Here is a 27,245-nt window from a genome sequence, read left to right on the forward strand (position 1 = left end):
CCTCACCTGTTCTTACTTTTCTTTACCATTCCTGACCTGTTCTTACATTGCCTTACCATTCACGACCTGTTCTTACTTTGCTTTACCATTCCTGACCTGTTCTTACTTTGCCTTTACCATTCCTGACCTGTTCTTACTTTTCTTAACCATTCCTGACCTGTTCTTACTTTGCCTTACCATTCCTGACCTGTTCTTACTTTGCCTTACCATTCCTGAGGTGTTCTTACTTTGCGTTTACCATTCCTGACCTGTTCTTACTTTGCCTTTACCATTCCTGACCTGTTCTTACTTTGCCTTACCATTCCTGACCTGTTCTTTCTTTGCCTTTACCATTCCTGACCTGTTCTTACTTTGCCTTTACCATTCCTGACCTGTTCTTACTTTGCCTTAACCATTCCTGACCTGTTCTTACTTTTCTTAACCATTCCTGACCTGTTCTTACTTTGCCTTACCATTCCTGACCTGTTCTTACTTTGCTTTACCATTCCTGACCTGTTCTTACTTTGCCTTACCATTCCTCACCTGTTCTTACTTTTCTTTACCATTCCTGACCTGTTCTTACATTGCCTTACCATTCACGACCTGTTCTTACTTTGCTTTACCATTCCTGACCTGTTCTTACTTTGCCTTTACCATTCCTGACCTGTTCTTACTTTGCCTTACCGTTCACGACCTGTTCTTACTTTGCTTTACCATTCCTGACCTGTTCTTACTTTGCCTTACCATTCCTGACCTGTTCTTACTTTGCCTTACCATTCCTGACCTGTTCTTACTTTGCCTTACCATTCACGACCTGTTCTTACTTTGCTTTACCATTCCTGACCTGTTCTTACTTTGCTTTACCATTTCTGACCTGTTCTTACTTTGCCTTACCATTCCTGACCTGTTCTTACTTTGCCTTACCATTCCTGACCTGTTCTTACTTTGCCTTACCATTCACGACCTGTTCTTACTTTGCCTTACCATTCACGACCTGTTCTTACTTTGCCTTACCATTCCTGACGTGTTCTTACTTTGCCTTACCATTCCTGACCTGCTCTTACTTTGCCTTACCATTCCTGATGTGTTCTTACTTTGCCTTACCATTCCTGATGTGTTCTTACTTTGCCTTACCATTCCTGATGTGTTCTTACTTTGCCTTTACCATTTCTGACCTGTTCTTACTTTGCCTTACCATTCACGACCTGTTCTTACTTTGCCTTTACCATTCCTGACCTGTTTTTACTTTGCCTTACCATTCCTGACCTGTTCTTACTTTGCCTTACCATTCCTGAGGTGTTCTTACTTTGCGTTTACCATTCCTGACCTGTTCTTACTTTGCCTTTACCATTCCTGACCTGTTCTTACTTTGCCTTACCATTCCTGACCTGTTTTTACTTTGCCTTTACCATTCCTGACCTGTTCTTACTTTGCCTTAACCATTCCTGACCTGTTCTTACTTTTCTTAACCATTCCTGACCTGTTCTTACTTTGCCTTACCATTCCTGACCTGTTCTTACTTTGCTTTACCATTCCTGACCTGTTCTTACTTTGCCTTACCATTCCTGACCTGTTCTTACTTTTCTTTACCATTCCTGACCTGTTCTTACATTGCCTTACCATTCACGACCTGTTCTTACTTTGCTTTACCATTCCTGACCTGTTCTTACTTTGCCTTTACCATTCCTGACCTGTTCTTACTTTGCCTTACCATTCCTGACCTGTTCTTACTTTGCCTTACCATTCCTGACCTGTTCTTACTTTGCTTTACCATTCCTGACCTGTTCTTACTTTGCTTTACCATTCCTGACCTGTTCTTACTTTGCCTTACCATTCCTGACCGGTTGTAACTTTGCCTTACCATTCCTGACGTGTTCTTACTTTGCCTTTACCATTCCTGACGTGTTCTTACTTTGCCTTTACCATTCCTGACGTGTTCTTACTTTGCCTTACCATTCCTGACCTGTTCTTACTTTGCTTTACCATTCCTGACCTGTTCTTACTTTGCCTTTACCATTCCTGACGTGTTCTTACTTTGCCTTACCATTCCTGACCTGTTCTTACTTTGCCTTTACTATTCCTGACCTGTTCTTACTTTGCTTTACCATTCCTTACCAGTTCTTACTTTACAACAAGGAGAGGAAAAAAGTCTGGCACTATAGTTTAATGTGCAGCTGGAGTGACACAAAAATAGCAAATAGTGATAAACATTTGCAGGGATATGACAAACTTGATGAACGTCAAAAACATATGTCATACCATAGGTGTCCTTGGTGATGCCTGGGTGTAGATTGGAGGCAGCGGATGTGGGTGCTGGTGGGTGCACGGCCTAACAACCGTTTCGCATGGCAAACGCCAAGCTTCTTCCGAGGTGAGCGTGCATCAAGTTCTAGAGAGGTGGCGGGGTGTTTTGAAGTGTGTAATGACGCACTTCCGTACCGCCGCGGAGGACCCGCCCCTTCCGGAAAATCTAAACTATGCTGCTTAAACCTCGGGAAAGACTGGTGATACGCACAGCCATTTACAGAAAGGTCACGTGCGCGCGCGTCATGTATGATGTTGCTTCACGTTGACCAATGGCTGTGCATAGATATCCTGCTGTGTACGGAGCTACTGGAATAAGCGCTCATATCGTACACAAAGATGGCAACTTCAGTTGCCCCTTGCCCGGCACAGTTCGGGCAATAAAGCAATCTAAGGCAGAAACGCCATGTAAAAAGAGACACACATAGAGGAAAAGGCAGGGTGTCTGTGGGCAGGATATACAGTATAATATGGAGACATTCTCACATAAATGTTAGCTGTATTAGCTTAAACACAATCTATATAACGAGTGGTGATTTAATTGGGCAGGATCGGAAAAAAATCCCGAAGGGGGTTGGAGTTGAGGAGAAATGAGTGTACCAAAAGTGTGAACGTGAGGGTGTGTGGGGATGGAGAAAAGGGGGAAAGAGGTGAAAGATAGACGGTACACGTAGCGTGAGAAAGAGGATGGTGAATGTCTGGGGTCGGCCCCATTTCTGACCTGTTCTTACTTTGCCTTACCATTCCCGACCTGTTCTTACTTTGCCTTACCATTCCTGGCCTGTTCTTACTTTGCCTTACCATTCCTGGCCTGTTCTTACTTTGCCTTACCATTCCCGGCCTGTTCTTACTTTGCCTTTGCCATTCCTGACCTGTTCTTACTTTGCTTTACCATTCCTTACCAGTTCTTACTTTGCCTTACCATTCCTGACCTGTTCTTACTTTGTCTTAGAGCCAAATACTAGCAATGATTTTGGTTACACTTGGGTGCACAAGCCTACAGTGTTAGACCTTTGTAATACAGTAAATCATTTGCTGCTTATCATTTCAATGCAATAGCACACTAAAGCCGAACTGTAGTGAAAATTTGAATAATGTATATATTTTGGACTTTGTATTGGACATGCCTGAAGTAGGACCACTATAATGAGAACATTTCTGCTACCATTATAGTCCATCATGTAACAGCAGCAGAATAAAACATTTTATTACTATTTGTGTCAAACTGTTCTCAGGAATTAACATTCCAATATCTGACAGCTCTCCAGCAGAGCTGCTAAGACCGGAGTCCAACTCATTTATTCCATCTGACAGTAGCTTCAGCTGCCATTAGGGGGTCCATGCATTACTCGATTTCCAGTCGATTTGATCACAATGATTGAATCTGGCAGATATTGATGCCATGGTGTGTAAAGAGGCAAAAGATCCCTCACTGATCAGATTTGATCCGCTAACACAGGGGTCCCCAACCTTTTCCAGCCCGGGGACCACTTTCTGACAAAACTTCTCTCCAGGGCCTGCCGGAGGGGGGGGGGGGGGGGGGCTGGGGGGAGACAATGTTGTGCGCATCGGGTTACGGGGGGGGGGGGGGTCATAGCTAGCATAGTTGCCCCAGTATAGGGAGTTTAGTTGCCCCAGTATGGCTAGTACAGTTACCCCAGTATACCTAGTATAGTGCCCAGTAAAGCTAATATAGTGCCCAGTATAGGTAGGTAGTGCCCCAGTATAGCTAGTATAGTGCCCCAGTATAGCTAGTATAGTGCCCCAGTATAGCTAGTATAGTGCCCCAGTATAGCTAGTATGCCCCAGTATGGCTAGTATAGTGCCCCAGTATAGCTAGTATGGCCCAGTATGGCTAGTATAGTGCCCCAGTATAGCTAGTGTGCCCCAGTATAGCTAGTATAGTGCCCCAGTATAGCTAGTATAGTGCCCCAATATAGTTAGTATAGTGCCCCAATATAGTTAGTATAGTGCCCCAATATCACTAGTATAGTGCCCAGTATGGCTAGTATAGTGCCCCGTATGGCTAGTATAGTGCCCCAGTATAGCTAGTATGCCCCAGTATAGCTAGTATAGTGCCCTAATATAGCTAGTATAGTGCCCTAGTACAGCCAGTATAGTGCCCCAGTATGGCTAGTATAGTGCCCCAGTATAGCTAGTATAGTGCCCCAGTATAGCTAGTGTAGTGCCCCAGTATAGCTAGTGTAGTGCCCCAGTATAGCTAGTATAGTGCCCCAGTATAGCTAGTATAGTGCCCCAGTATAGCTAGTATAGTACCCCAGTATAGCTAGTATAGTGCCCCAGTATAGCTAGTATAGTACCCCAGTATAGCTAGTATAGTGCCCCAGTATAGCTAGTATAGTGCCCCAGTATAGCTAGTATAGTGCCCTAATATAGCTAGTATAGTGCCCTAGTACAGCCAGTATAGTGCCCCAGTATGGCTAGAATAGTGCCCCAGTATAGCTAGTATAGTGCCCCAGTATAGCTAGTATAGTGCCCCAGTATAGCTAGTATAGTGCCCCAGTATAGCTAGTATAGTGCCCCAGTATAGCTAGTATAGTGCCACAGTACGGCCAGTATAGTGCCACAGTATGGCTAGTATAGTGCCCCAGTATAGCTAGTATAGTGCCCCAGTATAGCTAGTATAGTGCCCCAGCATAGCTAGTATAGTGCCCCAGTACAGCCAGTATAGTGCCCAGTATGGCTAGTATAGTGCCCCAATATAGCTAGTATAGTGCCCCAATAGTGCCCCAATATAGCTAGTATAGTGCTCCAGTATAGCCAGTATAGTGCCCAAATATAGCTAGCATTGTGCCCCTGTATAGTAGTCCTCACCCACACCCCTCCTCCCGCGGCCGCCGCTGCAGTTACCTTTGCCGGCGGTCTCTTTACATTCCCCTCTCTCTCTCTCGCCGGAGTGTGAGTCACAGCAGCGCGCCCCGCGGCTGCTGTGATAGATAGGGAAGAAGCAGGAAAGAGAGAGCGGTTCCCATAGTAACGGTGCGCCGCTACAGGAAGCCGGCGCCGCTCTGTCTCTCCTGCTTCCTCCCTCTCTATCACAGCAGCCGCAGGGCGCGCTGCTGTGACTCACACGCTGGCAAAAGAGAGAGAAGGGGAATATAAGAGACCAAGCGGCCGCCAAAGGTAACAGCAGCGGCGGAGGGGGACGGGCGGAGGGGGCAGGCAAGAGGACAGTCCCGTCGCCCAACTGAAAACGTCCTGCGGACCACCAGTGGGCCGTGGACCACAGGTTGAGGATCCCTGCGTTAGCAGATCCAAAGGCGTATTGGCACCTTTACTCCACCACACAGAGCTGTTGACACTTTTGTTTCTTCCACATGACAGGATTTCCAGCAAAGTGGCAGGGAGATTCCTGAAGACAGATGAGGACCTGTCACATACTGAAGTGTGGCATTACTGAGCAGTTTTGTCACAAACACATATTACGGGTATGATTCTGCTGCAATGGCATGGATGACTACACGGGATACACAATATTAATGTTTTCCCTATAGCGGTCCTCTGTGTGCCCAGTACTATATGACTCACCATTTGCAAGACTTGTTTCCCCAAGATTGTTATTGAACCTTGAATTATTCCCTATTACAGTATAATTTGATTGCAGTGGCATATTCTTCCTACATAGTTCATAGTTACAGTGATCTAGAGATTGCTTATAATTTAGCAGGCTTAGCTTTGGTTGGAGCTTACTTCATGCTCTTACTACAGCTGGTAGAAATTATAGTTTAGTTACCTGGACATCCACAGATCGTTCCTATAAACAAATATATGTACTGTGCGTTTTTAGTAAGAGGGCTTTTTGGTTCTTCTTAGCCCCTTACACACTCCTAGGAGTTCCGGTTCATCATGGCTTGCTGGACAATCTTAAAGAGAAAGCGTAACCAAGAATTTAACTTCATCCCAATCAGTAGCTAATACCCCCTTTCTCATTAGACATCCTATTCCCGTTCTCAAATGGATCATCAGGGGGCACTGTGTGGCTGATTTTGTGGTGAAACCCCTCCCATAGTGTGATAGCAGCGCCTCACAGCACTGAGGTTCTGACATCACACTGTGGGAGGCCTTGTTGCATCTCCTTCCAGTGACATCACCTGCCAACAGTAAAAATGTCACCATGTGGTAAATGTCAGAATGTAAATCAGGGAGAGGAAAGATTTTACAATGAGCAAACACAGTGACTAAATCATTTATACATAATTAATGTAAAAAATAAGCACTTTTTTTTATTACATTATTTTCACTGGAGTTCCTCTTTAACGTATCCATTACTGTGTCCGAACTGCCAGTTTTGCCCTTAGCAGTCAATCAGAATTGTCTTTAATATCTGATTCTGCTGCAGAAAATTATAAAGCTCTTTTGGTTGCTTGCATTGTGATAGGCAACGAGATTTTCCTGTCGTTACCTCTGACCCAGATCTGGCAGGTATTTGGATATCTTTTTTAAAAAATGGCTGATTCTCTGAGTGAATAGAGTCACTCCGTGATGCCTTTGACGGTGAAATCGTTGAAGTCCCTACTTAAACCGTTTCTGACCTCAGAACTTCCTCTCTGCTCTAAAAGATAAGCAACAGAATAATAACCTATAAAGAAAAAACATTTTCTTGTTGCAACTTATAGAGCTCCTCAGAGATGCTGCAGTGTTTTTTACTTCCTGGTTTGCTGGGAGCACAGAAAGGGTTAACCTCTTGTGTTTACATATTAGCTCACAACTCAGCAGCTCGGCAGACAGTTGGGAGCTCAAATTACACTGGCTCATTATTTGCTAAGAAGGGAGATTAGACAGGCTGTTTTATATGAACACACAAATCAAATCAAAAGCTTTATTGGCATGACCAAGATTCATTACAGGTATTGCCAAAGCAAGGGGAAAAGGGGGACATGGGAGGGGGTGGGGTAGGGGGACAATGGCTAAGCAGTCTGTGGACATTTTTTAGGTTTACAGTTCCGTTATGCTCCTCTCAGTCTGTGGCATGCTGTGACATAGTGTGCAGCGATTGTCACTGTGGATTCCTCTTCTCCCAGTAGGATATATGTTTTTCTCTCGTCTTCCAGTGTGAGAAAGTCTGGGAATAGTTCCAACAATTTCTTAAAGTAAGTGTCCCTGGTTGCAGTATGTTTGGGGCAGCGCAATAGGAAGTGGCTTTCATCCTCAAGGGTCTTCTGCTCACAGTGTTGGCATAGTCTCTCCTCCCTGGGTTTGTACGTCTGTCTGTGTCTCCCAGACTCTATTTCGAGGTTGTGAGCACTCAGTCTGTAGACACTCAGGATTTTCCTCTCTTGAGAGTTTTGCAGCTTTTCCAGGTATGGGGCCATTTTATATTCTCTTTGTAGAGACTGGTATATGGTTAGCTTTTGTGACTGTTTTATTTCACTCCTCCATTTTTCCACATAGTCTTCTTTGCGCTTAGCTGTGGTGTGTTTTATCTGGACTTTTGTTATGACCTGTGGGTCGGGGGTTGGAGGGAGTATAGAGCTGACCACGACTTTCAGTGCACACGGCTTTTCTTGGTCTTCATTGTGCAGCCACAGCAGGCGCACTGACACCAAGCGCCTTTGTAGTAGCATGGAGCCACTCATGCACGGTGGAAAAAGCCGAGCTTGAGCAACTCCAAGCTACTTCACAGGCATAAGCCATCTTGCGCCTGCGCAGTACGCCCAAATTACAGGCTGAGCGTTGCTATAGCCATAAAGCACATGGCGGCACGGGCTGCACCCAAATGTCCAGCACTATTTTTGCCTTATTCAACGCTGCAATGGTGAGGTGGAGGGGAACAGAGGGAAACCTTTGGATTATCCAGAGGCTTCTCTCTACTTAGGAAAGTATCTATCTAGGGCACTTTTTCCCATACAGGCATACTTTAACCACTTGAGGACCACAGTCTTTCTACCCCTTAAAGTGAACCAGAGACGAAGCACCCTCATGTATTTTACCATAGAAATCAATGGGAACATTAGAGAAAACACCTACCCTGCTCCCTGTTTCATCCTCACTGCTAAAAGTGTCTGTTATCTAGCTGAGATAAGAATCCCGGACTGTGCATTGAGTCTGGCTTTGCTATAATGACTCAGCTATAATGATTTCTGAGCAAAGCCAGCAGGGGGCAGGCTTGGACTTGAAAAGACACCAAAGACCACAGTCTCAGCTATAATCTTTCTGTAGCAAAGCCAGCCGACTGCTTAGTCGGGATTCTTATCTTAGAGGTGATAACAGGCAAATTAAACAGAGAACAATGTAACAAAGGGCAGATTAGGTGTTTACTGTCATGTTCCCACTGATTTATAAGGTAAAATACATGAGGGTGCTTCATCTCTGGTTCTCTTTAAGGACCAGAGCCTTTTTCTCTATTCAGACCACTGCAGCTTTCACGGTTTATTGCTCGGTCATACAACCTACCACCTAAATGAATTTTACCTCCTTTTCTTGTCACTAATACAGCTTTCTTTTGGTGCTATTTGATTGCTGCTGCGAGTTTTAATTTTTATTATATTCATCAAAAAAGACATACATTTTGTCAAAAAGATTACTTTTTTAACTTTCTGTGCTGACATTTTTCAAATAAATTAAAATTTCCTATACATTTGAGCGCAAAAGTTATTCTGCTACATGTCTTTGATGAAAAAAACCATTCAGTGTATATTTATTGGATTGGGTAAAAGTTATAGCGTTTACAAACTATGGTGCCAAAAGTGAATTTTCCCATTTTCAAGCATCTATGACTTTTCTGCGCACCTGTCAGGTTTCATGAGGGGCTAAAATTCCAGGATAGTATAAATACCCCCCAAGTGACCCCATTTTGGAAAGAAGACATCCCAAAGTATTCACTGAGAGGCATGGTGAGTTCATAGAAGATTTTATTTTTTGTCACAAGTTAGCGGAAAATGACACTTTGTCACAAAAAAAAAAAAAAAAAAAAGAAAGTTTCCATTTCTTCTAACTTGCGACAAAAAAAAAATTAAATCTGCCACAGACTCACTATGCTACTCTCTGAATACCTTGAAGGGTCTTCTTTCCAAAATGGGGTCATTTGTGAGGTGTGTTTACTGTCCTGGCATTTTGGGGGTGCTAAATTGTAAGCACCCCTGTAAAGCCTAAAGGTGCTCATTGGACTTTGGGCCCCTTAGCGCAGTTAGGCTGCAAAAAAGTGCCACACATGTGGTATTGCCGTACTCAGGAGAAGTATTTGATTTTTTTTACACACAATTGTCCATTTACAGAGAAATTTCTCCCACCCAGCATGGGAATGTGTAAAAATACACCCCAAAACACATTATACTACTTCTCCTGAGTACGGCGGTACCACATGTGTGACACTTTTTTGCAGCCTAGGTGCACTAAGGGGCCCAACGTCCTATTCACAGGTAATTTTGAGGCATTTGTTTTCTAGACTACTCCTCATGGTTTAGGGCCCCTAAAATGCCAGGGCAGTATAGGAACCCCACAAGTGACCCCATTTTAGAAAGAAGACACCCCAAGGTATTCCGTTAGGTGTATGGTTCATAGAAGATTTTATTTTTTGTCACAAGTTAGTGAAAAATGACACTTTGTGAAAAAACAATAAAAATCAATTTCCCCTAACTTTTGACAAAAAATAAAATCTTCTATGAACTCGTCATACACCTAACAAAATACCTTGGGGTGTCTTTTTTCTAAAAAGGGGTCACTTGTGGGGTTCCTATACTGCCCTGGCATTTTATGGGCCCAAAACAGTGAGTAGTCTGGAAACCAAATGTCTCAAAATGACTGTTCAGGGGTATAAGCATCTGCAAATTTTGATGACAGGTGGTGTATGAGGGGGCGAATTTTGTAGAACCGGTCATAAGCAGGGTGGCCTTTTAGATGACAGGTTGTATTGGGCCTGATCTGATTAATAGGAGTGCTAGGGGGGTGACAGGAGGTGATTGATGGGTGTCTCAGGGGGTAGTTAGAGGGGAAAATAGATGCAATCAATGCACTGGAGAGGTGATTGGAAGGGGGTCTGAGGGGGATCTGAGGGTTTGGCCGAGTGATCAGGAGCCCATACGAGGCAAATTAGGGCCTGATTTGATGGGTATGTGTGCTAGGTGGTGACAGGAGGTGATTGTCGGGTGTCTCAAGGTGTGATTAGTGGGGGGAATAGATGCAAGCAATGCACTGGCGAGGTGATCAGGGCTGGGGTCTGAGGGTGTGGGCGGGTGATTGGGTGCCCTAGGGGCAGATAGGGGTCTAATCTGATGGGTATCAGTGAAGGGGGGTGATTGATGGGTAATTAGTGGGTGTTTAGAGGAGAGAACAGATGTAAACCATACACTTGGGAGGTCATCTGACGGCGGGTTTGCGGGCGATCTAATGGTGTGGGTGATCAGATTGCCCGCAAGGAGCAGGTTAGGGGCTGATTGATGGGTGGCAGTGACAGGGGGTGATTGATGGGTGATAGGTGATTGGCAGGTGATTCACAGGTGATCAGTGGGTTATTACAGGGAAGAACAGATGTAATTAATGCACTGGTGAATTGATAAGGGGGGGTCTGAGGGCAATCTGAGCGTGTGGGCGGGTGATTGGGTGCCCGCAAGGGGCAGATTAGGGTCTGATCTGATAGGTAACAGTGACAGGTGGTGATAGGGGGTGATTGATGGGAGATTGATGGGTCATTAGTGGGTGTTTAGAGAAGAGAACAGATGTAAACAATACACTTGGGAGGTGATCTGACGGCGGGTTTGCGGGCGATCTAATGGTGTGGGTGGGTGATCAGATTACCCGCAAGGGGCAGGTTAGGGGCTGACTGTTGGGTGGCAGTGACAGGGGGTGATTGACGGGTGATTGACAGGTGTTCAGGGGGGATAGATGCATACAGTACACTGGGGGGGGGGTGATCAGGAGTCCCCAGGGGGCAGTTTAGGGAATTAAAAAAAAATTAGCATTGACAGATAGTGACAGGGAGTGATTGATGAGTTATTAGGGGGGTGATTGGGTGCAAACAGTGGTCTGGGAGGTGGGCAGGGGGGGGTCTGAGGTGTGCTGTGGGCGATCAGGGGGCGGGGGGGGCAGATCAGGGTATTTGGGTGCAGACTAGGGTGGCTGCAGCCTGCCCTGGTGGTCCCTCGGACACTGGGACCACCAGGGCAGGAGGCAGCCTGTATAATACGCTTTGTATACATTACACAGTGTATTATACACTTTGTAGCTGCGATCGCAGGGTTAACAACCCGCCGGCGCTTCCGAACGGCCGGCGGGTTGTCGTCGCGGGTCGGCGGCACCAGTTGCCGGGGGAAGCGTGCGTCATCGATGACGCAATCGCTCCCCCGGCATGCCGAAAGGACGCAACGCCCTTGGGCGTATTGCGGTCCTTTCGGGGTCCACTTTGCCGCCGCCCATCGGCTGTGGGCGGTCGGCAAGTGGTTAAAGGGACTCTGAGCACCTCTCATGGGCATGCCTTTAAGCCTATAGACGACTTCCAACAAATTCGTGCTGTGTCCCCTCTGGTGGAGCCTCTTGCAATGGCTATGCGTGTCTCTTCCTCTTCCTGCTTCATTCAATGATGCACTTCTCTAACAGAGAAGACGGGTGACCCGGAAGTTATAACATAGCCAAAATGGCAGCCACGATTTTTAAATTGAAATTGAACAAAAAACTATTTGGTGTAGAACGGCGATTCAGGCATCAGATGAAAGAGGAGAGCACAAGCTACAGAAAGGTATGCACCTTTAAGTACTTTGCAGTACTGGTCGGAGTCTTAAAGGCATACCCATGAGAGGTGCCCGGAGTCCCTTTAAGAGAGACGAGAAGATGCACAACTAAAAAAGGAACCATTACCATATATGATACAATGTAATTATTCAGGATACCATTTTTACGTTAATTATTCTGGTTTCAGCTTCAGAAACATTTCCTATATCTAGATATTGCTGTATGTTGGTATTTAAATCTACCCTCCCAGTGATTGCTTAGCCTAGGTTATGATTAGGGATGCTCACCGCATTCCGCGGAATTAAGTTTTCCGCGATTCCGGCCGGAATTTGGTGGTTCCGTCGCATCGGAACGGAATTGCTACAGCGATATAGCGGAAATTCTGCGGAACGATGCGTTATTCCGGTGGAATGCAGATTTTTGGAAGCCCCTAGAAGAAGCTTAAAGTGAGAACAGGATTTCTTCATAAAAATAGGAATTTCTGCACCAATCAGAGGCTTACAAAAACCACCTAAACGGATTTCTGCATGAAAATCGGAATTATTTCAGCACCAATTACAGTCTTAACAAAAACCAATCAATCCTATGTTAGCAACCAGCTCCCTAGCTATATCACTTATCCCAACCATTTTGTATAGGTCCCGTAGCCTACGCGACACCACCTGCGGCGCCAAAACCACCGCCATGGGACCACCGCCAGGTCCCAAAGCTTACGCGACAGCTCCTGCGACGCCAAAACCACCGCCATGGAACCCCCCGCCAGGTCCCATAGCTTACGCGACACCTCCTGCGGCGCCAAAATGACCGCCATGGAACCACCGCCAGGTCCCAAAGCTTACGCGACCGCTCCTGCGGCGCCAAAACCACCGCCATGGAACCACCGCCAGGTCCGAAAGATTACGCGACACCTCCTGCGGCGCCAAAACCACCGCCATGGGACCACCGGCAGGTGATTGGGTGCCCGCAAGGGGCAGAATAGGGTCTGATCTGATAGGTAACAGTGACAGGTGGTGATAGGGGGTGATTGATGGGTAATTAGTGGGTGTTTAGAGAAGAGAACAGATGTAAACAATACACTTGGGAGGTGACCTGACGGCGGGATTGAGGGCGATCTAATGGTGTGGGTGGGTGATCAGATTACCCGCAAGGGGCAGGTGAGGAGCTGATTGTTGGGTGGCAGTGACAGGGGGTGATTGACGGGTGATTGACAGGTGATCAGGGGGGATAGATGCATACAGTACACAGGGGGGGGGGTCTGGGGGAGAATCTGAGGGGTGGGGGGTGATCAGGAGTTCCCAGGGGGCAGTTTAGGGTATTTAAAAAAATAGCGTTAACAGATAGTGACAGGGAGTGATTGATGGGTTATTAGGGGGGTGATTGGGTGCAAACAGTGGTCTGGGAGGTGGGCAGGGGGGGGTCTGAGGGGTGCTGTGGGCGGGCGGGGGTGGGGGGGGCAGATCAGTGTGTTTGGGTGCAGACTAGGGTGGCTGCAGCCTGCCCTGGTGGTCCCTCGGACACTGGTACCACCAGGGCAGGAGGCAGCTTGTATAATACACTTTGTATACATTACAAAGTGTATTATACAGTTTGTAGCGGCGATCGTGGGGTTAACAACCCGCCGGCGCTTCTGAATGGCCGGCGGGTTGTCGTCGCGGGTGGGCGGAGCCAGTTGCCGGGGTAAGCGTGCGTCATCAATGACGCGATCGCTCCCCCGGCATGCCGAAAGGACGCAACGCCCAAGGGCGTATTGCGGTCCTTTCGGCGTCCACTTTGCCGCCGCCCATCGGCTGTGGGCGGTCGGCAAGTGGTTAAAGGGACTCTGAGCACCTCTCATGGGCATGCCTTTAAGCCAGACGACTTCCAACAAAGTCGTGTTATGACCTCTCTGGAGGAGCCTCTTGCAATGGCTATGCGTGTCTCTTCCTCTTCCTGCTTCATTCAATGATGCACTTCTCTAACAGAGAAGACAGGGGTGACCCGGAAGTTATAACATAGCCAAGATGGTAGCCACGATTTTTAAATTGAAATTGAACAAAAACTATTTGGTGTAGAACGGCGATTCAGGCATCAGATGAAAGAGGAGAGCACAAGCTGCAGAAAGGTATGCACCTTTAAGTACTTTGCAGTACTGGTCGGAGTCTTCAAGGCATACCCATGAGAGGTGCCCGGAGTCCCTTTAAGAGAGACGAGAAGATGCACAGCTAAAAAAGGAACCATTACCATATATGATACAATGTAATTATTCAGGATACCATTTTTACGTTAATTATTCTGGTTTCAGCTTCAGAAACATTTCCTATATCTAGATATTGCTGTATGTTTGGTATTTAAATCCACCCTCCTAGTGATTGCTTAGCCTAGGTTATGATTAGGGAAGCTCACCGCATTCCGCGGAATTAAGTTTTCCGCGATTCCGGCCGGAATTTGGTGGTTCCGTCGCATCGGAACGGAATTGCTATAGCGATATAGCGAAAATTCTGTGGAACGATGCGTTATTCCGGCGGAATGCAGATTTTTGTACGCCAATCACAAGGAAGCCCCTAGAAGAAGCTTAAAGTGAGAACAACAGGATTTCTTCATGAAAATAGGAATTTCTGCACCAATCAGAGGCTTACAAAAACCACCCAAACGGATTTCTGCATGAAAATCGGAATTATTTCAGCACCAATTACAGTCTTAACAAAAAACAATCAATCCTATGTTAGCAACCAGCTCCCTAGCTATATCACTTATCCCAACCATTTTGTATAGGTCCCATAGCCTACGCGACACCACCTGCGGCGCCAAAACCACCGCCATGGGACCACCGCCAGGTCCCAAAGCTTACGCAACAGCTCCTGCGGCGCCAAAACCACCGCCATGAAACCACCGCCAGGTCCCATAGCTTACGCGACACCTCCTGCGGCGCCAAAATGACTGCCATGGAACCACCGCCAGGTCCCAAAGCTTACGCGACACCTGTGGTGCCAAAACCACCGCCATGGAACCACCGCCAGGTCCGAAAGATTACGCGACACCTCCTGCGGCGCCAAAACCACCGCCATGGGACCACCGCCATGTCCCAAAGCTTACGCGACACCTCCTGCCGCGCCAAAATGACCGCCATGGGACCACCGCTAGGTCCCATGGCATAAGCGACACCTCCTGCGGCACCAAAATGACCACCATGGGACCACTGCAAGGTCCCATGGCGTAAGCGACACCTCCTGCGGCGCCAAAGTGACCGCCATGGGACCACCACAAGGTCCCAGGGCTTAAGCGACACCTCCTGCGGCGCCAAAATAACCGCCATGGGACCACCGCAAGGTCTCATGGCGTAAGCAACACCTCCTGCAAAAAAAAAAAAAAAAAACATTAAAAAAAATTAAAGAAAAAAAAAAGGGCTACCTAGGGCCCATGGGCTACCATTTAGCAAAAACGAGGTTTCATTTGCGATTACTTTAATTTTTCCGCCGGAATGCGGAATTCCGCAGAAATCCGCAAAATTTCACGGAAATGTAATGGCGACGGAATTTAGCGATGGCGGAATTCCGGCGGAACGGAATTTGCTCTTTCTTTTTGCTCTTTCCGATCATCCCTAGTTATGATGTCACACAACCTACTGCCCAGGAGCACTCTGGGAGATCAGCTGACGTTACTGCCCACTTTACAAAGAAAAAGAAAGACATTCCACATTGATTAACTTTGCCAGCCTTAAACGCAGCCTTCCGTGTAAATTGAAGAACTTAAATCATGGTGAGAAAAGATTTTACAATGGGGAAAAATTAAAAAATGTATAAAGTAATATTGAAATAGGAAGCAATGTTTTTCATTAAGTTATACTCCGTAACATTCCTCTGTAATAAAAGTATAATATACAGTAGACCTACTGGCTCGAAAAAACATTAAATTTAAATAAAACTATGCAGCAATATTAAATGTCACAATTCAAAAATACAAGTGATCCCCTACTTAAAAAGAGGTTCCGTTCTGAAAGATTGATTGTAAGTTGAATTTGTTTGTAGGTCGAGTTCTGTGTTAGCAAAACGTGGATAAATGATTTGAACGTAAAACATTAACTAGGTTTGTTGTTGTTGGTTTAAAGTTTGATTTTTTTTTTTTATGTTTGTAATTGCGTATAACAGTTTATACAATACTGTAACATTTAAGAACAAATATTTTTAATAAAAAAAACTGTATTACATATTTTGTACAAGAAGACAATGTTGAATGTATCTCTGAAACATTGTAACTCCAGTCATTTGTAAGTAGGGGACTGTCTGTACTTCAAAAGTACACATATCTTAGAAACATATACATCAGCACTCTGTAAAATAGAATCTGTAAGTCCTAGTTTCCACTGACTGAGAATCCTGCCCTAATCACAGGTAACATGCAAAATTCACATTAGGTGTAAAGGCTCGTACCCACCTCGCAATTTTTCCGACGACCGGCAATTTTTTGAGTGACATGGGTACAGTCACGTGATCACGCGAATATGGTTTAGCGTCGCACAGCATTAAGAAGCATCACATCGGATGGGATCTTTAAGATCCCCGACAACTCAGTGCAAAGTACGGAGATCACTTGACTTCCCGTACGCGCTCGTTGTGTGCCGTTGCGCATACCAGCCAGCAGGAAGATTGATCGGGAAGCGCTTGTCGTCCTGGGATGTCTCTAGGATCCATCTTCCTTTGTCGTGAGGTGAGTATTCAGCTTAAAGTGAACCAGAGACGAAGCACCCTCATGTATTTTACCATATAGTATATCAGTGGGAACATTAGAGAAAACACCTACCATGCGTTCTGTTTCATTCTGCACTGCACAGCTTGTTTCTTATCATCCCTGATAAAATCCCTGACTGAGCATTCAGTCTGGATTTGCTATAATGACTCAGCTATAATGATCCCTGAGCAGAGCCAGCAGGGTGCAGGCTTGGAGTTGAAAAGACATGAGAGAACACAGACTGAGCTATAAATATTCCTGAGCAAAGTCAGACTGAATGCTCAGTCGGGGATTTTATCAGGGTTGATAAGAAACAAGCTGTGCAGTGCAGAATGAAACAGAAAGCAAGGGAGGCGTTTTCTCTAATGTTCCCACTGATCTATATGGTAAAATACATGAGGGTGCTTTGCCTCTGGTTCCCTTTAACAACCCGTCGAAAATCATTGGGCCGTTTTCACCTAATGCAGGAAATTGCACGTGTTCGTGGGAAAGAAATGGACAAAAACTGCAGCCAAAAACCGCACCACTTAACTCAACACTGGTGCCAAAATCGCCCATAGTGAATATACACATATGTCTGTAGTATTACTTTATTGCACAGTTGTTAGTGGGCATTGACCTCTAGTAGATCGCGGGCTGCATGTTTTTTTCCTCCTGTTTCCGCTACAAAGCAGCTGCACTTATTTTGTATCATTATCAACGTGCCAAAGTCTATTTTTACCTGTCTGAACAGTAAATCCAATATTCTTTTGTGCGTTTTTATGCTTTGATTTCTGTCATCAAAAAAATGCCTGCATTTGGGCAAACGAGTTTCTGCAATATTTATATGTAGCTATTTTTCACCATGGTATTTATAGACACAAAGTAATTTTTAGAAACGTAGACATAACATATCTGTTTTTAAGTGACACCAAATTGGTTAGCGTTGTAAAAGAAGTTGTGTAAAGTTTTACAACTCTTGATGAACGTGGTGTGCCTTGTGGGGAACACATTGCAGTGAGCTGATAATGCAAGAACTGCCAGACTTATAATGTATAAAGATATTTTGTAATGGAAAGGTTTATTTTGGTCGGTACAATTAATCAGACCTCATTTTCAGCACTCTTCTGCTGTAAACCTGCCTCTACAATAGTATAAAGTCCATTATTTACAGGGCTTGTCTACATTTCTTTGCTCACCCACTGAGTGAAGATCTCAAGCAGAGTCCATTGACTTTGCATCACAGGAGCCTATAGCCACAGATGTCCTGGCACCCTAGACTCTGCCCTCCATGAACCTACAAACCCCCACTGAACTGCTGGCTGGCCCAGCTGTCACATCTCCCTTACTTCCCTTGCCTGTCATACATAGCTACAGATGTCCCTTAGCATTAGGTAGCCAGAGGTACTCTCAGTATTAAGTAGCTAGTAGTGCCCCACCAGTGGAATGCAGAGAGCTGGGTGAGTGACCTCTCATTTACACTCCACTCGGCATTCTGCATAGGGAAAGAGGGAGGCGCTAGAGGAGGGGAGTGAGCCACCTTTCCATCATGAGGCACCTGTAGGCACGTGCCTATAGTGCCTTATGGTAAATCCAGCCCTGCATTGACTAGTACTTCCTGGTTACAGTTCTGCTGCTTTGTCATCAGATAGGTTACCCCACTGGTACCATCTCATCAGTTGTTAAGGAGTGGTTCCCCAAAGATCAGACCTATTGGAAATGATTGCACAATGGGAACTTTTCCATCCATTTGATGGGAATATTGCATCCTGTGCACCAGGCATGAGGGTTGAACTTTGTGGTCCAGTTTGTTAAGTTACAATTGATAGCATGCAAAAAATCCTTTGTAAAATATGTATCTACTGTTATACTGTATGCACACATTGAGCCAGTATTAGCTTATATGGTCTTTTAAATTGATTGTATAATAAGACTATGTTTTTTGTTTTCTTTTCAATATATATGTTACGGCCAGAACCCGTAGTGTGGCCACTTCGCATTCTGGCCAGCCAATGTGCGAAGTGGCCGCAGCGCAGCGGCCAATGTTAGAAATGTTATGTTTACGCTGTCTTGCTGCGGCCAAATTTATGACAACCTTGCTTAATTTAATGAAATATAGCCGGTGGCAATGGAATAGATGAAGCCGCCGGCTTTCGCACTGCCTCTCTCCTCCCCCCGCCTCTCTCCTCTCCCCGCCTCCCATACAATAAGTAGCAGCCGGCGGGGACATGCAGCCGGAGAGTCGTTCGTCGCGGCAGGGGCAGCAGAGCGGGGAGTCTGCAGACATTGCTTCTGCCAGCACCCGCTCTGCAGGAACGGCAGGATTCCCCTGTCGCGACGAACGACTCTCGGGGACATGCGTGTCCCCGCCGGCTGCTACTTATTGTATGGGAGGCGGGGAGAGGAGGGAGGCGGGGGGAGGAGAGAGGCAGTGCGAAAGCCGGCGGCTTCATCTATTACATTGCCGCCGGCTATATTTCATTAACTTAAGCAAGGTTGCCATAAATTTGGCCGCAGCGAGACGGCGTAAACATAACATTTCTAACATTGCCCGCTGCGCTGCGGCCACTTCGCACATTGGCCGGCCAGAACCCGAAGTGGCTGGCCAGAACGCGAAGTGGCCACACTTCGGGTTCTGGCCGTAACATATACAGTAGACTGGTCTGTTGACTCATTGAGTTTGGTTGGGTACAGAATCTGTACTTCTGCTAAAACTTGCTTCCACCAGCCACTCTGAGCCAACATTAAAGCAAACCTGAAGCGAAAATAAACTTATGAGATAATGAATTGTATGTGTAGTACAGCTAAGAAATAGAACATTAGTAGCAAAGATAAGAGCGTCATATTATTTTCTAGTGCAGGAAGAGTTTAAAAAAAAACTTCAGTTGTCTATGCAAAAGAGCTTTTGTGAGCTCTTTAACCCACTGGGTTGAATACAGTCCTGTTTTCTGAAGCACATAAACCTCTAATAAACAGTGAGAGACAGCTTTAGATAAGGTTTTACTGCAGGAAAATTCAAAGGGCCATGTAGTGCTCACAGGGCCAGATTTGTGCTTTTTACCGCCCAAGGCCACTATCGCAGCTGCCTCCTGCCCAACAGCGTCCTAAACTCCCCCCCAACGGCAGGGATTAGATTGTAGGCTCCTCTGAGGACAGTTAGTGACATGATGGCAGGGATTATATTGTAAGCTTCTTGGCAAGCAGCACATTTGGTGAGTGATGGGCATCTCAGAGATTACTGTAAGTGCCCGATCGCTGCCCCTTATCCCCCGAGTGCCAGATCCAGCTGTTAGTAGCCCCTCACCACTATGTGCAAACTCTGTGCAGCAGGATGAATGTTCAGCAGGCTAACTGCTACTACCACCCTGCAGTCCAGAGCATGCCGGTCTTTGTGGCCTTGCCTGAAATCCGGCCATGAGTGCTTATGCATGGTGCCACAAGTCTGGTGGTAGATCAAACTGAGCACCTATCAGTAGGCCTCCACAAGGAACATCAGTGACAAGTAAGAGCCTCAGCCATATATGGGTTGTAAGCCACTGGCTCAGGACCATTGTGTTACGTTAAGGCTGGCATGATACGCACCACGTACAGCATGTTTTCATGGTGTGTTCTTGTTTTCAGGCTGAACTTGGCAAAGAGATCCACGCTCTGTCCTGTGCTAGTAAGCCCCTGGCTTCATGGACCGCGCAGCAGGGGGCTCAGGAATGCCGGGAAGCATGCGGAGGTCACGGCTTTCTTGCAAGTAAGTGACCAGAAAGAGAGGATTACTGTCACGAGAACGATGATTGCATCTCCCAGCTGACTCCCTGCCAGCGATCAGGAACAGCGCAGGAACATTCCAAGAAGTTAATAAGGATTATCTATTCTTCAGAAAGGCAGGTCTCCCTGATAGCCCACTGATAAGATAAATACCTTTATTCCCTGAAACAGGCAATATCCAGTTACTGACTGTTGCTGCAGGGAAGACGTTAACTGAGAACATCTGTCATATCAAATTAATTTAAAATCTCAATTCACCAAATGTGGTTTGTTCTGTTATTGTAATTGGATTAGTCCAGTCCACACTGATGTTTTTAGTTTCGGAGAGATGCTGCTGTGCTGAATCACTCACACTCCTCAGGGGAGAGATCCCTGAGCTTGTATTCCCACATCCTCACTCCTGTTGCAGCACTTACGAAGGGGTCGCAGTCTCCCTATAGGAGTGTACAGGTATTTTATTTTAAAGGGCATCCGAGGTGACATGTAACATGGGCCTTGATTCACAAAAAGTAACACGCCTGTCAGAGCAAGTTATTTTTAATAATCGCGAGGTAATGTTAACGAGCGCACAACCCGCACAGTCCTGGCAGCGTTGCAGGTACTCTTTAGTTTTGGCCAATGCCTGTAAATCCTTTGCACTGGTGACGTAGGTGGACCGCGATACTTCACTAGTGCCGCTGTTTACTACGCTGATTAACGTAGTAGTGGCCGTGATAGTGAAGTATCATGATCTGCCTACACCAGTATCGCACGGCATTTACAAGCATCGGCCAGAACTAAAGAGTGCGCTCTACGCTGCCAGAGCCACACGCAAATTAAGGCAGTAGCGGCCATGCTAGTGAAGTATCGCGACCCGCCTACGTCACTATCGTGCGGCATTTACAAGCATCGGCCAGAACTAAAGAGCATGCTTTACGCTGCCAGAACTGCACATAAATTAAGGCAGTAGCGGCCATGCTAGTGAAGTATTGTGGGCCGCCTACGTTACTATCGGAGGAAATCCCGCCACAACCATGATTTCCTGGGATACAAGACCAAGTTGCAGACGTACCATACTGCCCTCGCTGATAGCAAACAGATATACTTCACTCACTTGATCGCTACCCAAGCCTCCAACCCACGTCGTCTTTTTGCCACCTTCAATGCCCTACTCAACCCCACACCTCCCCCCCCCCAACCTCCACCCTCTCAGCCACTGACCTATCAAACTACTTTATCAACAAAATTACAACCATCCGGAGGGATATTTCTCTCCTCCACTTTATCGCCCCCGCCTCCCCACCACATCCGACTCCTGCCTCTTTCTCCTCCCTTACCTCCCTTCAATCCTGTCACGGTGGAGGAAGTCAACCAGCTGCTGGCAACTTCACCTGCCACTTCCTGCCCCCTAGATCCGGTCCCATCTGATTCTCTGCGCCCACATTTTTCCGGTCTGGCCCCTGTCCTCACCCACCTGTTCAACCTCTCCTTCTCCACCGGCATCTTCCCTTCCATATTCAAACAGGCCACTGTGCTTCCCCTGCTAAAGAAATCTTCACTTGACCCTGCTCTGCCATCCAACTACCGCCCAATCTCTCTCCTCCCTTTTGCCTCAAAATTTTTTGAACGCCTGGCCCACCAACGCCTGACCAACTTCTTTAACTCCAACTCCCTTCTCGATCCTCGGCAATCTGGTTTTCGCAGAGCCCATTCTACAGAAACAGCCCTCACCAAAGTGGTCAATGACCTTGCCCTTGCCAAAGCCGAAGGTAAATACTCCATCCTGCTCCTCCTGGACCTCTCCTCGCCATTTGACACTGTCGACCACTCCCTCCTCCTCCACTCACTGCAGCTAATGGGCATTCAGGACCTAGCCTTAGCCTGGATCTCCCTACCTCTCCAACCCCTCCTTCACAACATTTTTCAATGGCTCCTCATCCACTCCTACACCCCTCTCTGTTGGTGTTCCTCAAGGTTCCGTCCTAGGACCACTACTGTTCTCACTCTATAGTGCCTCAATTGGCAAAATCATCTCCTCCATGGGTTTCAATTACCACCTGTATGCCGATGACACCCAGATATATCTCCACACCCCAGATCTCTCCTCCTCTACCATGGACAAAGTCTCTGCCTGCCTCACATCCATTTCCTCCTGGATGGCTGCTAGGTACCTGAAGCTTAATTTGGACAAGACTGAGCTTCTAATATTCCCAACCCCGCACAGCTGCACCCCTCCCAGATCTGCACGTCACTATTGAAAATGCTACCATCCGCCGTACCTTCCAAGCCTGCTGTCTAGGCGTTACTCTGGACTCTGAACTTTCCTTTACAGCCCACATCCAAGGTATTGCCAGATCCTGCAACTTCCACCTCTGCAACATCTCCAAGATCCGCTCCTACCTGTCCCGACACCACTAAACTCTTTATCCACGCCCTTGTCATCTCCCGCCTAGACTACTGCAATTCTCTTTTGTCTGGCCTCCCCTCTAACCCTACTGCCCCACTTCAATTGGTAATGAATGCGGCAGCCAGACTGATACATTCTTCTCACCGCAGCGCCTCTACAACTCCGCTCTGTAAAGCCCTACACTGGCTCCCCATCAGCTTTAGGATCGATTTCAAAATCCTGTGCTTACCCTGCAAATCAGTGCACAAGACCTGCTCGACCTACATCTCTGATCTGGTCCACAGGCACATACCAGCCCGCCCCCTCCGATCCTCCAATGACCTGCGCCTAGTCGCACCACGCATAACTCACATGCATGATTGCAGGACTTTACCAGGGCTGCCCCTACTCTCTGGAACTCGCTCCCACCAGCCGTCAGACTCGCCCCCACCTTTAATACCTTCAAACAAGCTCTAAAGACTCACCTCTTCACGCTTGCATACCCCCCTACACCAGCACCATAATATGTTCTGTTAGACACCCTCTCAAAAGATGCACCTATTGTCTCCACCCCAACCCTTTAGATTGTAAGCCTCTGGCAGGGCCCTCCTCCCCAGTGTTTCCAGCTTGATTATGCAATCTTACTGACAATCACCCCTCTTGTGGACTAGAACAGTCTCTATTTTGACCTATGACACTGTATTGTTATCAAATCATTTGCATGATCTTGTTTTGTTGTGAGTTTCCGTATGTTCTACCTTGTATGTTAACCCATTAATCTATTGTGCAGCGCTGCGTAATATGTTGGCGCTTTATAAATACAATAAATAATAATAATAATTTACAAGCATAGGCCAGAACTAAAGAGCGCGCTCTACGCTGCCAAAACCGCACGTAAATTAAGGCAGTAGCGGCCATGCTAGTGAAGTATCGCGGCCCGCCTACATCACTATTGTGCGACATTTAAAAACATTGGGCGTAAATAAAAAATGCATGTTACACTGCTAGGACCGTTCTTGGCATGTGAGCTCGTTCACATTAACTCGCGATCATTAAAAATAACTCGCACTGATGGGCATGTTCCTTTTTGTGAATCAAGGCCCAAGATGAGATATGTACCTGTTTATGTACGGGGCCAAACACACAAATAACTGTGCTGTGTTCCTTTTTTTTTTTTACCTTTCTCTGCCTGAAAGAGTTAAACATCAGGAATGCAAGTGATATTTTCTATGCAGTTGGGATAGTTTAACTCTCAGGGCCCGTTTCCACTATCGCGGAAACGGCCGCGAATCCGCAGAGTTTCCCCGCAGGCAAATCGCGCGGGGAAACTCTGCCATAGGGGATAACGGCGCCGCTGGCCGAATCGCTTGCAGTAGCGATTCGGCCAGAACCCCCTACAGAATTCGCGGCGGAGGCTGCGATTCCCATAGCCGTGCATGGCACGGCTCATGGGATTCGCCTGCGATCCCGCCCACCCGCACGGTGCCGGCGTGCGTCTACGAGACGTACGCCGCACTAATGGAAACGAGCCCTCAAGGAATGACGGCCTCTCCTGTCAGAAAATGGCTTCTAAGAGCAGGAAAGAAATAGTTCATAGATTTTAGCTCTGGCATGCTTCAATGAATGTGTCATTGAGCAGAAATAATAAAACAGTAAAAAGTAGATTTAAATACAGAATCTGCGCCCATTTGGCCCAACAGTCATCACCACCAAGACTGCCCATATAAATAGTCTTATTATTCATCACAATCCAAACACCAATGTTCCCTGTTTTGTACTCAGGATTCATTACAAACTCAATATTTCACAGTCACCTATGCATCTTTTCACAGTGAACCGATTAGGAGACATCCGCAATGACAATGATCCCAACTGCACTTATGAAGGAGACAACAACGTCCTACTCCAACAAACTAGCAACTATTTATTGGGCCTTGTTCACTCCATACATGAAGGTGAGTCTGTGTAGTCGTGCTGGTGAAACAATACCTTCTATCAATGCTGTCATAAGTGTTCCTTTGCACAATGCACCCAATGTCTCTGCCCCCTATAGATGCCCAATAGAGTGGAGCCTTGCCCAGTAGAGCTGCAGCTGCTCTCTATTAATGTAGCCACTACAATTGCTTTCCTGTAGCCAATAATTCTTCTGTTTCCACTTTTCGAAAACAACTTCAGAAGGGCAGAGCAGGAGAAGGAGACCTTTAAAAAGGCAATCTAAACTGAGAAGGATATGAATTTTTCCTTTTAAAATCATCCCAGTTGCCTGACTCTCCTGCTGATCCTGTGTCTCTAATACTTTTAGCCACAGCCCCTCAACAAGCATGCACATCAGGTGCTCTGACTGAAGTCAGACTGGATTAGCTGCATGCTTGTTTCAGGTGTGTGATTCAGCCACTACTGCAGCCAAAGAGATCAACAGTACTGACAAGCAATTGGTATTGTTTAAAAGGAAATATCCATATACCTCTCAGTTAGGGCCTGTTCAGACTGTCAGGGTATGAAGAACGCGTATAAAATCAAAGAAACGCAAGTTGAAAAACGCATGCGTTTTACTTGCGTTCAAATGCGTTTTCTATTAGGTTTTGCACACACACGTGACCCAGGGGAAAAAAAAGAATTATGGGAACCGCAGAGGAAATCGTACGCTAAAAACGCAATAGTACGTGTTTTGGATACGCGTCCATAGACTTTCATTGCGTCCGTTTCTATGCGTGACGCACAGAACTGCATGCAGCAATGCGGATAAGAAACGTATGCGTCTCATACGCATACATGTGAACTAGCCCATTCAAAAGCATTAGGAGCTGTTTCTATGCGTTTTTGGTACCTGTACGCGTTCCCTGAAAACGGCTAGGAACGCGCATAGTCTGAACAGGCCCTTAAAGAGACTCTGTAACATTCAAAAGATCCCCTGGGGGGTACTCACCTCGGGTGGGGGAAGCCTCCGGATCCTAATGAGGCTTCCCACGCCGTCCTCTGTCCCACGGGGGTCTCTCCGCAGCCCTCCGAACAGCCGGCGACTGTGCCGACTGTCATTTCAATATTTACCTTTGCTGGCTCCAGCGGGGGCGCTGTGGCGGCTTTCCATTCCGAACTACACGGAAATACCCGATCTCATTCGGGTCCGCTCTACTGCGCAGGCGCAGGAAACTTGCGCCTGCGCAGTAGAGCGGACCCGACGGCGATCGGGTATTTCCGTGTAGTTCGGAGCCGACAGCCGTCAGAGCGCCTGCGCAGGAGCCAGGAAGGTAAATATTGACGTCACCGCTGCCCGGACTCCACGGAGGGCTGCAGCGAGACCCCTGACGGATGGAGGACGGCGTGGGAAGCCTCATTAGGATCCGGAGGCTTCCCCCACCCGAGGTGAGTACCCCCCAGGGGATCTTTTTATGTTACAGTTCCTCTTTAAGGTTCCCTTTAAAAAAAGCTTTTGTGTATCCCTTTAGATGTGCATATCTATATACTGGTATACAGAAGAGCTCCTTCTAGTGGCTGCAGCACATCTAAAGGGATGCACTGGACAGGAAAAAACCTGACTACACTTGTGGGAAGACTCACAGCTTCCTGTCTCACCTGCTCCACAGCTGATGAGACTTACCAATCGGGGCTTAGTGAATTTAAGCATGCTTTTTTGGCATATTACCGAACTTCTACCGCATGCAGTAAATCTTGGTGAATTTGGGGGAAAAAATTGTAAATTGCCGAGTATGGTATTTTACCGAACTGCCCTTGGTGAATTGAGGCCTACCTCTATCCTACAAAGAGACCAGTGGTTCCCGCATAGTTCTGCAGTTACATGGTGACAGGGACAGCAGATGCAGGCTGTCTCATCCCCCTCCTTACCTTTTTTGAGCATTACCCAAACTATGTTGACATGTTTGCTATGTGATTTAGGAGCTACTGTACCTTACTTAGAGGGCAGCCCAGGATAGGTAGCAGTGCAGGCAGCGCCCCAACCCCCCCCCCCCCCCCCCCCCCCCTGCTTGTTTCTTGCAATGTCACCTGCAGGATTGACTGGCATCACAGATGGTGCATGTGTACGCATCAAACATTTGCTTTTGTTACTAGAGGTCAAATTCCTGAGCCCAAGAAAAAGGATTTGAAAGAGAACAGTGGTTGAAGACTACAGCTAGGTGCAATGTCATTTTGCAGTATGCCATGCACCACGACAAGTTCATTTAAAGAGGAACTTTAACCCAGGATTTAACTTCATCCCAGTCAGTAGCTGATACCCCCTTTCTCATAAGAAATCTTTACCCTTTCTCAAATAAATCATCAGTGGTGCCTCTATGGCTGATATAATGGTCAAATCCCTCCCACAGTGTGATGTCATGACCATGGTCCTGACGGTTTCCTGTCTGTGAACCTCATTGCACTGTGGGAAATGATGACTTTTTCCAACTACCAAGCAAGCAGAATCTCCCCTGTGCATAGAAATCTCAGAAACAAACATTCCGTACAGATCACCTGG

At 46.7% G+C, this 27,245-nt stretch overlaps 1 protein-coding gene across 5 annotated transcripts in view; it reads left to right on the top strand.

The window, feature by feature from the left end:
• Positions 1–27,245, top strand: part of LOC137563743 (peroxisomal acyl-coenzyme A oxidase 3-like) — a 372,185-nt gene that overhangs the window by 88,683 nt on the left and 256,257 nt on the right. For all 5 annotated transcript variants that reach the window (XR_011030424.1, XM_068276653.1, XM_068276644.1 and 2 more), the window contains exons 11-12: positions 20,272–20,392; positions 24,607–24,729. Coding sequence is in view for 4 of the 5 variants with exons in the window: in XM_068276653.1 (XP_068132754.1) it covers positions 20,272–20,392; positions 24,607–24,729 (244 nt within the window). In the remaining variant the exon portion in view is untranslated. The remainder of the gene's footprint in view (positions 1–20,271; positions 20,393–24,606; positions 24,730–27,245) is intronic.

Source organism: Hyperolius riggenbachi, chromosome 1 (assembly GCF_040937935.1).
Source record: "Hyperolius riggenbachi isolate aHypRig1 chromosome 1, aHypRig1.pri, whole genome shotgun sequence".
Lineage (NCBI taxonomy): Eukaryota > Metazoa > Chordata > Amphibia > Anura > Hyperoliidae > Hyperolius > Hyperolius riggenbachi.